This window comes from Somniosus microcephalus, chromosome 15, assembly GCF_052327205.1.
Source record: "Somniosus microcephalus isolate GS21.2 chromosome 15, FLI_Smic_1.0, whole genome shotgun sequence".
In the NCBI taxonomy this organism is placed as follows: domain Eukaryota; kingdom Metazoa; phylum Chordata; class Chondrichthyes; order Squaliformes; family Somniosidae; genus Somniosus; species Somniosus microcephalus.
The window spans coordinates 59,143,220-59,157,778 of NC_141001.1; the positions used below are offsets into that span (position 1 = coordinate 59,143,220).

Here is a 14,559-nt window from a genome sequence, read left to right on the forward strand (position 1 = left end):
CCAACATTGCTCCTGACTACCCTCTTTTTCCTAATGTAATTGTAAAATTTCTTCATATTGATTTTGATATCCATTGCAAGTTTCATTTCATACTCCCTTTTTGTAGCTCTTACTATCTGTTTTGTGACCCTTTGCCGCTGTTTGTATCTTTCCCATTTGCCATGATCTGTGCTATTTTTTTGCATTTTTGTAGGCTTTTTCTTAGTTTTATGCTGTCCCTTACCTCTTTAGTTGTCCATGGCTGGGTTTTTTGGCCCTCGGGTATAAACTGGTTCTGTATCAATTAAATTATTTTTTGAACATCTCCCACTGATCATCTGTCATTTTACCCATTCACAGATTTGCCCAGTTTACTGTGGACAGTCTCTGCCTCATCTCGTTGAAGTCGGCCTTACCTAAATCTAGAATCTTAGTAGCTGTTTCGCATTTCTTCCTTTCAAACATTACGTTGAACTTGATCATGTTATGATCACTGTTGGATAAATGTTCACGCACAGTTAGGCTGTTAACTAAATCTGGCTCATTACTAAATCTAATATGGCTTTCCCTCTTGTTGCCTCTAGGACATAATGTTGTAGAAAACTATCCTGGACACACACAATAAATTCACTACCAGGTGATAGTCTGCTTATCCCAATCAATATGAAAGTTAAAATCCCCCATTAAAACCACTCTGCCTTTACTACATGCTTGTCTAATCTCTATTTATACAATCTAGCACTTCACAGCTGCTACCAGGGGGCCTAGACACAACTCCCACTACAGTCTTAAATCCTTTCCTATTTCTTAATTCTATCTATAAAGTTTCCACTGCCTGCTTACCTCTCTTTATATCCTCATCACTGAAGTGATTTCATCCTTAATCACGAAGGGTACTCCTCCCCATCTACCATTTCCCCTATCTTTCCTGTAGACCTTACAACCTGGTATATTTAGTTCCCAGTCCTGACCGTCTTGCAGCCATGTCTCAGTAATGGCTACCATTTCAAACCCTCCTATTTGAATTTGCGCCTGCAGTTCATTCAATTTATTCCTTATACTCTGTGCGTTTGTGTAAAGAATGCTTAATTGGGCCACACACCCTAGCCTGTCCTTCAGCTCTAATGTTTTACTCGCATGTTTCTTACTTCTCTCTCCTGGTTTAATCACTTGACATCTTTTAGTTTTCCCTTTACCTGTAGTACCTAAAGCACAATTTCTGACTGTTACTCTACTCTCTCCCCTTTCGTTTGTTTTTGAACTACTATTTGCACTACAATTTCCACCTGAGCCGAGCCCCCCTCCCCCCTCAGTTTACTAGTTTAAAGTCCTTGTGACCGCCCTATTTATAATTTTTGCTAGGAATCCTGGTCCCAGTCCCAATGGTACAGTTCCTTCCTGTCCCAATACTGGTGCCAGTGCCCCATGAAATGGAATCCCTCTTTCCCGCACCACTCCTTCAGCCACGTGTTTGTTTCCCTAATCAGCTTATCCCTACACCAATTTGCACGTGGCTCAGGTAATAATCCAGAGATTATAACCCTTGAGGTCCTGTTCTTTAATCTAGTTCCTGGTACTCCCCAAACAGGATCTCTTGCCTACTCTTTCCTATGTTGTTGGTCCCAACAACCACCACAACGACTGGATCCTCCTCCTCCCTCTCCAATATCCTTTGGCTGTTTCGAGATATCCCTCACCCTGGCACCAGGTAGGCAACGTACCATGTGGGACTCTCGACCTTACTTACAAAGGATGCTATCTATCCCCCTAATTATAGAATCCTCTACAACTACCACATTATGCTTCCTCTCCTCCTGTTCCTCCCCCTGCCTTTGGACAGCCTCCTGCTCCAAAGTGCCTTGGTCTGCATTCTGGCTGTCCTTCCGACAGTCTTTATCCTTATCCTCTCAAGAAGCAAGTACATTGTACCTGTTGGATAGGATCGGTTTCTCTGTGGATCCTCATTCCCTTTCTTACCTGGGTTCCCCTTACTCTGCACACTGTCGGTCACACCAACCCCATTCTGATCCTGCACCTCTCTACAAGGTGTGACCGAAGTCTGGAGCAAACTGTCCAGATACCCTTCCCCCTCCCTTATGTGTCGGAGTGTCTCCAACTCGCACTCCAGCTCAATCACTCTGAGTCGGAGAGATTCGAGATGGAGACATCTCCTGCAGACGTGTTCACTCGGGACAGTCTCACTGTCCACAAATTCCCACCTACTGCAGTCCAGACACAACCTGCCCTGCCATATCTTAGTCTAACTTTGTTTTATTTATTTAATTAGTTAAAGTATTTATTAAATGATTATTTATAGTTATATTTATTAGTTTATCTAGTTGTTATTAATTGAATAAAGTATGTTATAGTTCCCCAGCTCTTAGTTTAAACCACTGTCCCAACTTAGAGAGAAAAAAAAAGTTAATACTCACCTACCTGCTGTCCTGTGACGTCACTCCTTGTTTTTTGTTGTTTTTGAATTCGCCGGATTTGTACTGCCTTCTCGGTGTTGCCGACTCCTCGCAGGTCCGCTCTGTCCTCTGGTCCTGCTCAGTTTGGACAGCTAATATGCATTTACTCCGATCCCAATGTAGTATAATATGAAGCACAAACCATTTTATTAGTGTACATGTACTTTTTATAAAATGTTATGTCATTCCTTGCAAGTTGATGTGGTACAGTGGTAATAGTGCACTGAAGGAAGCTTGGCAATATTATTGGATTGAGCACTTGAGCTGCCCCGATGGGGTTAAGGCACCAAAATTAACTATTTCAAAGGGAATGGGATACAGATTCAAGTGCAACCTAGACTGATTGTCTGTGAAGGTCCTGTGTAAAATGAAATTGGGCAGTCTCAACCTAATTCCTAGTGGATGTGAGCCCATTGCTCAAAATTCAACCCATAATTTGGCAACTCGATTGGCAATTTTGGCAAACCCCAGAAAGTGGGAAAATGAATGCAATGCTACAAGAATGCTCTTCTCTGGTCGAGGTTAAGAGATGTTGAGGCGCAATAAAAAGTACTTTGTTCTGTATTTAACCCATGCTATTACAGACCTGGCAGTGTTTGAATACTGGATATCCAAAATGGAGATAAGTTCCCCACAACTGTAGTTGGTCTGGTAGAATAGTGTTGGTGTACTTCTATACCACATTCCAATTATAGGAAATAGACTCTCCTCTGTGATTCTGCAAATCAATAAGCTCTCCCTACAACGAGAAATGAAGAGATTTCAGATTTCCAGCATCTGCAGTATTTTGCTTTTGTAAGAAATGGAGAAAGGTTCAAAGAGCAAGTCAGCTCCCACACATTCTGACATACTTCCTAGCTGTAGACTCAAAGTATAGTTCACGAATATAATTTACTTTAAATATCAGGTGCTCAAGTTTCACACATACAGTAAAAACTTTATGATGCGAATCAAATTGTGAGGAAATTCCATTAATTTGTAATGAATTTGATTTGAGAACCAAGTGTGGAAAAGGAATTAATGGTATGTTTTTGGTATCCTTTAGAGATATCTCCTCAACCTGTGCTTAGGATGCAAGGGTAGGGTCAGTTACATTTTTTTATCAGTTTGCTGCTGAAAATATGAATTAATTTTAATAAGCTATAGAATTGAGAATGGGAGCTAAATGGAACTTGGGAAATTAATTCTGCCACAATGATTTATATGTATGATGTGAATGTCACTTTGAGAATTTGTTAGGTGAAGTGTACTGGACATAGTACTTCCATGATAAATTGATGCTAGTTTTTAGGGCACACCATATAACGACTGCTGAAAATTCAATTTAAAAATGCAGTCGTGTCTTCTGTTCTGAATTATTGTCCTGTGTGGAGATGTTTGACTGTTTTAATGCAGATGGAGGTTTAAGCAATATTTGTTTGTGTGTTCTTTTCGGAAGATTGATGTGCTTTCAAAATAATTTTTATAGGAAATTTATATTCAGGTCAAGTGGGCAAATTCATTTTATGTGGTTTTCCCTTTAATCATGTGTTGCTCTAGGCTGCATCGTCCACATTCATAAATATGTCAATAAAACAAGAAAAAATTAGATACTTGATGTCTTTTAATTAACGGCACATGTAATAAAAGGATTAGAAGTCTTTCAGTGAAAGCGAGCTGTTGAGGTGTGTGATTGTATCTGTATAAAGCCTAAAAAATTAAGCTCCCTGATTGCTCAGTAATTGGCTGAACCATGCAAAGTAAGAAGGTACAAAATTTGATCACTGGTTTGTGCAGATCTCAGCAGGGGTAGTGCTAGAAGTTCTATAATTGGCCTCCATGCTCCTGGGAGGATCATCTAAGGTCTTTGATCATGATCATTACCCAGTAACAGCTGCTTAATGTCCATGGGTATCAGCTGAGGACAAGATTAGAATTGACTGTGATGCATCTGCAGATGAATAGCCTACTGACACTGTCAGGGCCAATGCAAGCAGAATGGTCACTTGGGTGAAATATGGAAATGCAGTCATTGGCCATGGAGTTACAGCCTAATAACTAGTGGCATAATAATGTTTAAAGGTTTTCAATATTTATGAAACCTCAATAATGCATTTTTCTGCCAAGGCTGTCATTGTGAGGAGCAGTAAGAGCTCAGTCTCGACCTCGTCTCACCTGGCATCATCATGTTTAGAATAGAGGTGACTGGGTAGTGATCGGAAGTGATTGCTTCCCAATTTCTCCTCTTTCCTCCCCCCCCCCCCCCCCCCCCACAAATTTGTGTTGCTTCGGCTATTTTGTAGTTCTTCTCTTACGCAGTCCCTCGGAACCGAGGATTACTTGCTTCCACATTAAAAATGAGTTCTCAGGTGACTGAGTCCAATGCGGGACCTACAGCCTCTGTCACAGGTGGGGCAGACGGTGGTTGAAGGGGCGGGTGGGTGGGGTGCTTCGGTTGACGTGCGCTGCTTGCGCTTGGCTTCCGCATGCTCCCGGCGAAGATACTCGAGGTGTTTGACGCCTTCCCGGATGCTTCTCCTCCACTTTGTGCGGTCTTGGGCCAGGGATTCCCAGGTGTCAGTGGAGATGTTGCACTTTTTCAAGGAGGATTTGAGGGTGTCCTTGAAGCGTTTCCTCTGCCCACCTGGGGGGCTCTTGCCGTGCCGGAGCTCCGAGTAGAGCGCTTGTTTTGGGAGTCTCGTATCGGGCATGCGGACGATGTGACCCGTCCATCGGAGCTGATCGAGCGTGGTCAAAGCTTCGATGCTGGGGATGTTGGCCTGAGCGGAAACACTGACATTGGTGCGCCTATCCTGCCAATGGATTTTCAGGATCCTGCGGAGGCAGTGTTGGTGGTACCTCTCGTGCTTTTGAGGTGCCTGCTGTACATGGTCCATGTCTCTGAGGCATACAGCAGGGCGGGTATCACTGCTGCTCTGTAGACCATGAGCTTAGTGCTGGTTTGAGGTCCTGGTCTTCAAACACTCTCTTCCTCAGGCGACCGAAGGCTGCACTGGTGTCGTCAACATCTGCCCTTGTTGACAGTAGGCTCCCAAGGTATGGAAAGTGGTCCACATTGTCAAAGGCCTTGTCATGGATTTTGATAATCGGGAGGCAGTACTGTGTGGCGGGGGCAGCTTGGTAGAGGACCTTTGTCTTACGGATGTTTAGTGTAAGGCCTATGCTCTCATACGCTTCGGTGAAGGTGTTGACGATGGTTTGGAGTTCGACCTCCGAGTGAGCGCAGACGCAAGCGTCGTCTGCATACTGTAATTCCTCCCTGCTCTCTTCTCTTCCTCCCCCCCCCCCCCCCCCACACACGCACACAAATCTGTGTTGCTTAGGCTATTTTGTAGTTCTACCACTATTGTTTCAGCACAGATGTGGCCCCTGTTCTGCATGGTTCCACAGCACACCATGTAGTACATCTACTCACTGAGCGACGCAGGGGAGCAGACGTGATATCTAATGGGTAAATATTTCGAAGTCTATTGTCTATTCCAGATAATATCCCTGTAGAATTTACAGTTGTACAAATTAGAAGATTAATTTTAACATCATCACAATAATTGGCACCCAATGACACTTTAATTAGGACATAAGAATTAGCGTGCAACTGGGGTAGAATAAACACATTCAATTCCATCCCCATGTACAACAAAAAAATTAGCCTAATTCAGGCTTTAATCCCCAAAAATCAGGGGGAGAATTGTTCCTCTTTCGTGTTTAGACAAAAATTGTGAATATGCTGACAATTTTGCTATAAATGGCAAACAGAGGCAATATCCTCTCCCCCTCCCAAAAAAAATCCAGAGAGGATTTAGGAGGGAAATGTGTACATTTGTTTCTATTAACTCGGTATTGGAACATTGTGGCGCACAGAAAATGTCAGAGAACTGTTTCAACTACTTTTTCTAGCTATCAATGGCACCAACTCCTATAAACAGTTGCATTATGAATTGAACATAAATTTATTGCTGGGTCATATTTCAATGAAGCATTTACAAAAATACCTCAATAAAATAACTCCTGTTTTTCCTCCAATTAACCGTAGGCACTGAAATTGTCTTGTTGCAAAACCCTCGACCTGCATCGTTCCCCACTCCAATCCCCTCCCCGTCCTCCGTAAGCACTGCTAGCTCCCCAAAAGTCATTGGTTAGGCGGCAATTAGAACATGATGTCCAGTTTTGGCATTTTACTTGTGGAAGGATGTGAAGACCATGGGGAGAGAACAGAAGAGATTCACCAAGGTGATATATGGGGTTGAGAGGCTTTAGTTATGAAGACAGACCTAAGAAACTGAGGTTCTTTTCATTAGAACAAAGAAGGTTATTCTTTTCTGATAGTGCTGTTCAAAATTATGAGGGTTTTTAATAAGATAAAAAGGGGAAAATCTATTTCCGTTGGTCAGTGAGTGGATAACTAGAGGGATTAAATTTAAAATAATCAGAGAAAATACAAGGGGAGAAATCTGAAGGCTTTTTTAATGCAGTGGGATGTTAGGATGTGGAATGTCCTACCAGAAATTGGTGGAAGCAGAATCCATAATATCTGAGAAAATCTGAAAAATAAAAAAAATAAACCGGTATTGGGAAAGGGTAGTGGAATGGAACTAAATGGACAGCTCTTTCAGAGAGCAAAGGGTCAAATGGTTTCCTTCTATGTTGTAAAATTCTGTCTGAGGAGCACTGTGGAAGTGCAAGATACTTTTTGAGCAATTTTCTTATTTTTCAAGCTTTGTGCTTTTTCTTTGTGTGCTTATATTGAAAACATGTTTTTTTTCTGTTGCAGAGAACCAGATAGGCCTCGCCTTGCTCAGAGCAACCATATCAACTCATACAAGGGCTTTACCAAGGCAGAAGTGCTTCAGGGCAGAGAGCATGCTGGGAAAATGGATGAAAAGTTTGGGTTTGAGAAACATGAAGAAATGAAGAAAGAGAGGGATGATGAAGAGAAATATGGCTTCCAGAAGGATCCGATGGAGATACAGGCTAGAAAAGGGAGCAAGAACAAGGTGCAAGCAAGTCCCACAGAGAGCGACAACATGTTTACAGAACATCATCCTTTGTCTCGGCCACAGCCCACACAGCGTAATGGCACACTTCAGCCTCCCACAACAAGTGCCACTTTGGTAGACCAGAATGGTGCCAATGTTTATCGGAGGGGGTTTGTGCCCCGAACTGGCACAGAGAAGAATGTCCAGCGGAAAAGTTCCATGGTACAAGTAGAACACTGGGTGAAATCACACAAAGGGGAGAGCAAAAGGTCAGAATACATTTTTATTAATTTATGGCCTACATTCATTGCTTGAACATCAAACCTAAACAGAAAAGAAAATCAGTTCTAATCTGATACATTGAGCCAATTGCTTAGTTCGCAAGTACTTCTATTTAATGACCTTTTTATACCCTTAAGCTTTAAAATTATCACTGTTATAAATAATTAAGATCTTCATTGAGAATATTTACAGCTCAGCATACTGTAGTTTTCTGCAATATATTCAGAAATGGTAGAAATTCTGCATATTACTGCATTTTTTGGACAAGCTGTACTTTTACTGCTTTACGATCAAGGGGACTGGTCAGTAGTTTTTGCAAAAAAAACAAATGGAATCAGAAAATATGATCCCCAAAACTCCAATAAAAATCCCATATGATTGAATAAGTCAAATTCAATTCTTGCCACTGTATACTGGGATATAATTATAAATAGCAGCCCTGTTGTATATTATGGCAAGTCCACTGGTTTTCCATTTCAATAAGAAATGGACAGAATTGCAGAATATGATTCCTTAAAGCACAGGTCAAACCCCCCAAATCCCAAGTACTAAAAATGGAATGTGACATATTTGGTTAAAGTCAACAAAAAAAAATGACTCTCACTGGAAATCTGTAGGGGTTACTGTGCAAGTAACTCTGAGACTTAGAGGCGAGTAGTGCCACAGATTTAGGGGACGAGCAACTGCTCCCCATTGTTGATATCTGAGATAATTGTCTTTGACTAGAGATGGGTTTGTCGTGCCATTGGTAGCCTGCTGGTCTAATTACACACATTCAAATTTCCTGTCCTTCAGGGAGTCCTGCCTGAAACACTTGGTTTAACTGGCTGCTGACGAGCGTGCTGCTGGTGGCAAGTTCTGCCAGCAAGTTTGCCCTGATTACTTTTGGCTTGCATGGGATGTGTACCCTAATGTTTTGCAGAAGTGGTGTCCATAGATTTCATAGGATCTTCCAGCACAGAAGGAGGCCATTCGGCCCATCGTGCCTGTGCCGGTTCTTTGAAAGGGCTATCCAATTAGTCCCACTCTTCCCCTGCTCTTTCCCCAGAGCCGAGCTGAGTGCTGTTGCTGCAAGCCCAACCAAATTGAATGTTGTGGCTCCATACCGTGGCTGGTTAGAGTAGATCTGATAGAAGTGTTAAAAATTGTGAGTAATTATGTTAAGGTAAATAGGGAAAAACTAATTCCACTGGTTGTTGTGTTGATAATTAGAGGACATACATTTAAGGTGATAATCCAAAAAATGGAGGGAGAGGCGAGAAGAACTCTTTTTTAAACAGAGGGCTCTTGTCCTACCAGGAACCGTGCTGGAAGCAGAATAACCTTTATGCAAATAATCTTCCTCACAGCCTTTAAGTAGGAAGTAGATAAATATTGAAAAAAAAATGGTCAGGAGTTCCACTGTAGCCCTCCCCACCCAGTTCATGCTGGCATTCTCCTCTCCCTGGTCCGTACTTCCCACCTAATTGATGCAGCCAGTTTCAATTATTTCAGATTCCAGCAAAAGCAACAAGACTTGGGTAAGAGTCACAGAACAGTGTTGAGTGGGGCAGAAAGCAAAACCCGGGAACAGTACCAGAGCGGGGAGGAGAAGAGTGCCAGCATGAACTTGGGCCAGGGGGGTGGGGGAAGACTTTGAAGAGGAGAATGCCAGCAAGAATTGGGTGTCAGGGGGACAGGGGTAAAGAACTAATGAGAGAAGAGTGCCAGCATGAACTGGAGTGGGGCGGCGGGATGTGACGGTTGGGGGGCGGGGGGGGTTTGTGGGTGGGGAGAACAGTGGGATCATGAACTTGGGATGCCAACATAACGTGGGGGGAGGGGGAGGAGAGTGCCAGTGTGAACTTCCGGAAATAATTTGTGAGCATGAACTTAAGGGGTAGGTAAGACAATGTCAGCATGAAATGGGGGAGGGAGAGATAAGTGCAGCACAAACTTGATTCAGGGGAGGAGAGTGCCAGCGTGAACTGTGAGAAGGGAAGTTGGGAGTGTGCATCAATGTGAATATAGCAAAGTTATATATGTATAAAACTTACCTGATGCCTTCTATCATGTCTAACAGTGAGTCTACCCCAGCTTAATGTCTTTCAAATAATTTTTTCTATCTCCAACTTTGAGCTAATCTTTGGTCAGTGAACATATTTTACATGGATATTAAAATCAGTATGATATGAATATGGCAAATTGCTTTGTCAAGTAATGATTGAATGGACATTATTTTATAAGCAATAAATGACAAGATTGATTTGCAGTCATTTATTGACAGTCTAATGCAGTTACCAGTGTTAAATGCTGAACTCTTATTATTCCCTGAGTGCAGCTAATACCTCAGTCGGGTGGTTTAATAATTCCCTGGCCAGTCGTATCATTTTATTTCTACCTGGCAATATTCAGAAAAGTCTGCCCATAAAATTTGCTGTGCCATGACAGGTTTTAGGTCTGCCTTCCTTTATTTAACTTTAATAACATGTGGGTATTATGTGCCTAACAATGTCCTTAGAGCATATATGTACTTCTTCAGTATTCCTGAACAATGAGTTCAGTAAATAATTCAATTTTCATAACTATCTAGTTTTTAATATAAATTGTGCAGCATTTTACTCTCAAGTTGCTCGAAGCATTAAGCAATTCTAAAGTCCCTGAGCTTAATTTCTTCAAGCAAAACAATCTGCATCTTTTTACTGAGACTTGAGGCTTGCATGAATTAAACTCATCTCCTACGTAGGGACCATTTGTTTTGTGTTGAGGGGGGAATCATTTTGCAGGCCAAGGTAAGTTCTCGTCTGATTTTTTTCATAGTTCTCTATGGGGAAGTGTTTTGCCTCCACTCAGTACTTTTCCTGAGGGTCCAACTGAGCATAGCACTTCAAATCCTTGAATTCTGCCTCGCATTGCACTTTATTGCAGCACCAATGCATTGCCCCATGGAGCCTAATCTAGAGAACCTAATTATCTTTCTGCGCACTGCAATTACAATCTGAATGCTAAATCTGTGCTAAAGACATTGTACACTCCTGTGCTTTCTACATCAAACACACCAAAAGTATGTCTATTTTAAATAGGTCTGTTTATTCCATTTGCTTGTGCAGTTAAGGTGTCTGAATCTGCCACCATCTTGCCATAAGTGTCTGCTGTGGCTCAGTTGGTAGCACCTTCGCCTCTGCGTCAGAAGGTTTAAGTCCCACATCAGAGACTTGAGCACAAAAATCTAGGCTGACACTCCAGTGCAGTACTGAGGGAGTGTTGCATTGTCGGAGGTGCCGTCTTTCGGACGAGACGTTAAACCGAGGCCCCGTCTGCTCCTTCAGGTTGGCGTAAAAAAAATCCCATGGCACTATTTCGAAGAAGAACAGGGGCGTTATCCCCGGTGTCCTAGCCAATATTTATCCCTCAATCAACATAACTAAAACAGATTATATGGTCATTATCACATTGCTGTTTGTGAAAGCTTGCTGTGTGCAAATTGGCTGCCATATTTCCCACATTACAACAGTGACTATGCTTCAAAAAAGCACTTCATTGGCTGTAAGGCTCTTTGGGATGTCCGGTGGTTGTGAAAGGCGCTATAAAAATGCAACTATTTATTTGAGAAGTAATGAAGCTTCTCTTGGTGTTCTGACCTCCTGTGAAAGTGCAGTTTGTGATGGCTGCTGGAGATTTGAAATTCTTAGCTTTTACTGCATGGCTAAATGTTCCAGTTGTCATCACTAGTGGTGCTGGAGCAGTACAGACATGGGGTTAGAAAATTAGGCGAATGGTCTGGCCAGATCTCTCCGGTTCTGTGACATATACAAACCTCTGGTCGGATTTTGTTAGACGAGCCAAAGGAGCTCTAGCTGAGAAGAGCAAAGAGCTTTATTTAATATTGAAATGTACTTTCTCATGATTTTCACCTGTAGAAAACATGGTGGGTGAGTATATTCTGGGCTGACAGGAAGTCAATATCCGAAGCGTTTTGAGAATAAATATCTGAAAGTGGAATTTATTTTTAGTGTTTTGCTGGCATTATTTTCCTGGCTACTTGTCCTGAGGGTTTTTTAAAAAGGTTTTTGGCTAAGAGTTTCAGCTGCCAGATTTTTCACTTCAGTAATTCTAATTTTGAAAATGGAGCTTTTTCTATTATTTGGAGGGTGAAGAAGAGAATGAAGGGTCTTCATTGATGGCAACCATGTGGTTGTGTGGGCCACTGCACACAACTAGATAGCTTTCATGAACTTTTCTATTCATTTGCAGGATGTGGGCATTGCTGGCAAGGCCAACATTTATTGCCCATCCCTAATTGCCCTTGAGAAGGTGGTGGTGAGCCTTCTTGAACCGCTGTAGTCTGTGTGGTGAAGGTACTCCCACAGTGCTGTTAAGGAGGGAGTTCCAGGATTTACCCCAGCAACCGTGAAGGAATGGCGATATATTTCCAAGTCAGGATGGCGTTTGACTTGGAGGGGAATTCAGAGGTGGTGGCGTTCCCTTGTCCTTCTAGGTGGTAGAGGTCTCAGTTTGGAAGGTGTTGTTGAAGAAGCTTCGGCGAGTTGTTGCAGTGCATCTTGTAGTTGGTTCAAGATTCAAGATCATTTTATTGCCATATGTAACTAGTACAATGGAATGCTTACTCCCCACTCACTCCCACAATACAAGCATATAAATATAAAAGCAAAAAGTAAAAACAAGTATAAATAAAAACAATAAGCAGAAAGTATAGCAATAACAGTCCAAGTTGCAGGATATGATGAATAGTGCAAAAAAGCCTCAATTACCACTGGAAATAATAGTAATGTAATATGATAAATATATGGTAATATATCTATATATATAAACGGATCATTCTTTCTGTCTGTCTGTCCTCCTGTCTGTCCTCCTGTCTGTCCTCCTGTCTGTCCTCGGGTGTTCGTCTGCCCGGCTATGCGCTCGAAAGTTATACAGCGTACCTACGCGCGCGTTACCTCCGAAGAAAGCTTACGCTTCCGGGACGCTCATAAGCGTATTTACTTTTCGGTCGGAGGAAAATTGTTCGCGCCTTATGCAAAAAACCTTCAAAATTAAACTCATTATCTGCTACTTAGCATTGATTGACTGACGTCAAGGTTCCACCAATCCTGTGCCGTCACGATTGACCAATCCTACAGTACGGTCCCCTGATGGTTGGCCAATCGGTGTGTGGGCGGGACTAATCATTTTCATCTCAGGGATGTGGCAGCCATTGTTTCACTGCCATTACTTCAGCTTCCAGCTCAAACTACTTTGATCATCCAGCTTTGAAAAAGTTAGTATCTCTTTTAAAAATAACATAAGATTTACCAAAAGCCTTTTATAAGTACTTTCACTTTCATCTTTCAAGGTATTAAAAGGTAGAAATGTTGCCCGGCAGCAGATTCACAAAGGGACACAGACAGGGCCCTAAATCCTGGGACTCGATTTAAAATGTTGCCCGGCACCAGATTCACAAAGGGACACAGACAGGGCCCCAAAGCCTGGGACTCCATTTAAACCGCCCGGCAGCAGATTCACAGAGGGACACAGACAGGGCCCAAAGCCTGGCACTCGATTTAAACCGCCCGGCCCAAAACAGCCCTGGCAAAGCCGGGCTCCCCCCAGCTAGTAATATATATATTTACATAAACATATAACTTATAATATGTGGGGCAGTGCGGTTAGCAGTTCAGTAGGTGCACTGCCTGTGGATAGAAACTGTTCTTAAACCTGCTGGTCCTGGTTCGGATGCTGCGGTACCGACGTCCGGTCGAGCTTCTTGAGTGTTGTTGGAGCTGCACTCATCCAGGCAAGTGGAGAGTGTACCATCACACTCCTGACTTGTGCCTTATAGGTGGTGGAAAGGATTTGGGGAGTTGGGAGGTAAGTCGCTTGTTGCAGAATACCCAGCCTTTGACCTGCTTTTGTAGCCACAGTATTTATGTGGCTGGTCCAGTTAAGTTTTTGGCCAATAGTGACCCTGAGGATGTTGATGGTGGGGGATTCAATGATGGTGATGCCATTGAATGTCAAGGAGAGGTGGTTAGACTCTCTTTTTGGAGATAGTCATTGCCTGCCAATTGTGTGGCACGAGTGTTACTTGCCACTTTTCAGCCCAAGCCTGGATGTTGTCCAGGTCTTGCTGCATGTGGGCACAGACTAATTCATTAACTGAGGAATTGCAAATGGAATTGAACACACTGCAATCATCAGCGAACATCCCTATTTCTGACCTTATGTTGTAGGGAAGGTCATTGATGAAGCAGCTGGAGATGGTTGGGCCGAGGACACTGCCCTGAGGAACTCGTGCAGCAATATTCTGGGGCTGAGATGATTGGCCTTCAACAACCACAACCTTCTTCCTTTGTGCTAGGTATGACTCCAGCCAGTGGAGAGTTTTCCCCCTGATCCCTACTGACTTCAGTTGTACTGAGCCTCCTTGGTGCCTCACTCACTCATGCTGCCTTGATGTCAAGGGCAGTCACACGCCCCCCGCCTCTGGAATTCAGCTCTTTTGTCGATGTTTGGACTAAGGCTGTAGTAGGGTCTGGAGCGGTCCTGGCAGAACCCAAACTGAGCATCAATGAGCAGGTTTGGCGAGTAAGTGCTTCTTGACAGCACTGTTGACGAAACTGTAAAGTCTGTAAGTTGTGCAGTAAATAACTTCAGAGACTTTAGAAGTACAAACAAAACAGGTCTTTACTATTCAGAGGTCTGGGCGATTTCTGCCCTAGTTAACGTATCACAACCCTTATATACTGGTGTGGTCACTATCGGTATTACAGTATACATGAGCCAATAAATAGTGCCACCCTGAAGTAGTGCTCTTAAAGGCGAACGGTTACATACACAACACTCCTCCCTTCCTAGCTTATTACTTACAGAAT

At 42.8% G+C, this 14,559-nt stretch overlaps 1 protein-coding gene across 12 annotated transcripts in view; it reads left to right on the forward strand.

Annotated features, from left to right (window-relative positions):
• The window catches only part of plekha7b (pleckstrin homology domain containing A7b), a 652,966-nt gene that overhangs the window by 525,482 nt on the left and 112,925 nt on the right, over positions 1-14,559 (forward strand). For all 12 annotated transcript variants that reach the window (XM_086007862.1, XM_086007863.1, XM_086007864.1 and 9 more), the window contains one exon: positions 7,222-7,695. In XM_086007862.1, the coding sequence (XP_085863988.1) occupies positions 7,222-7,695 (474 nt within the window). The remainder of the gene's footprint in view (positions 1-7,221; positions 7,696-14,559) is intronic.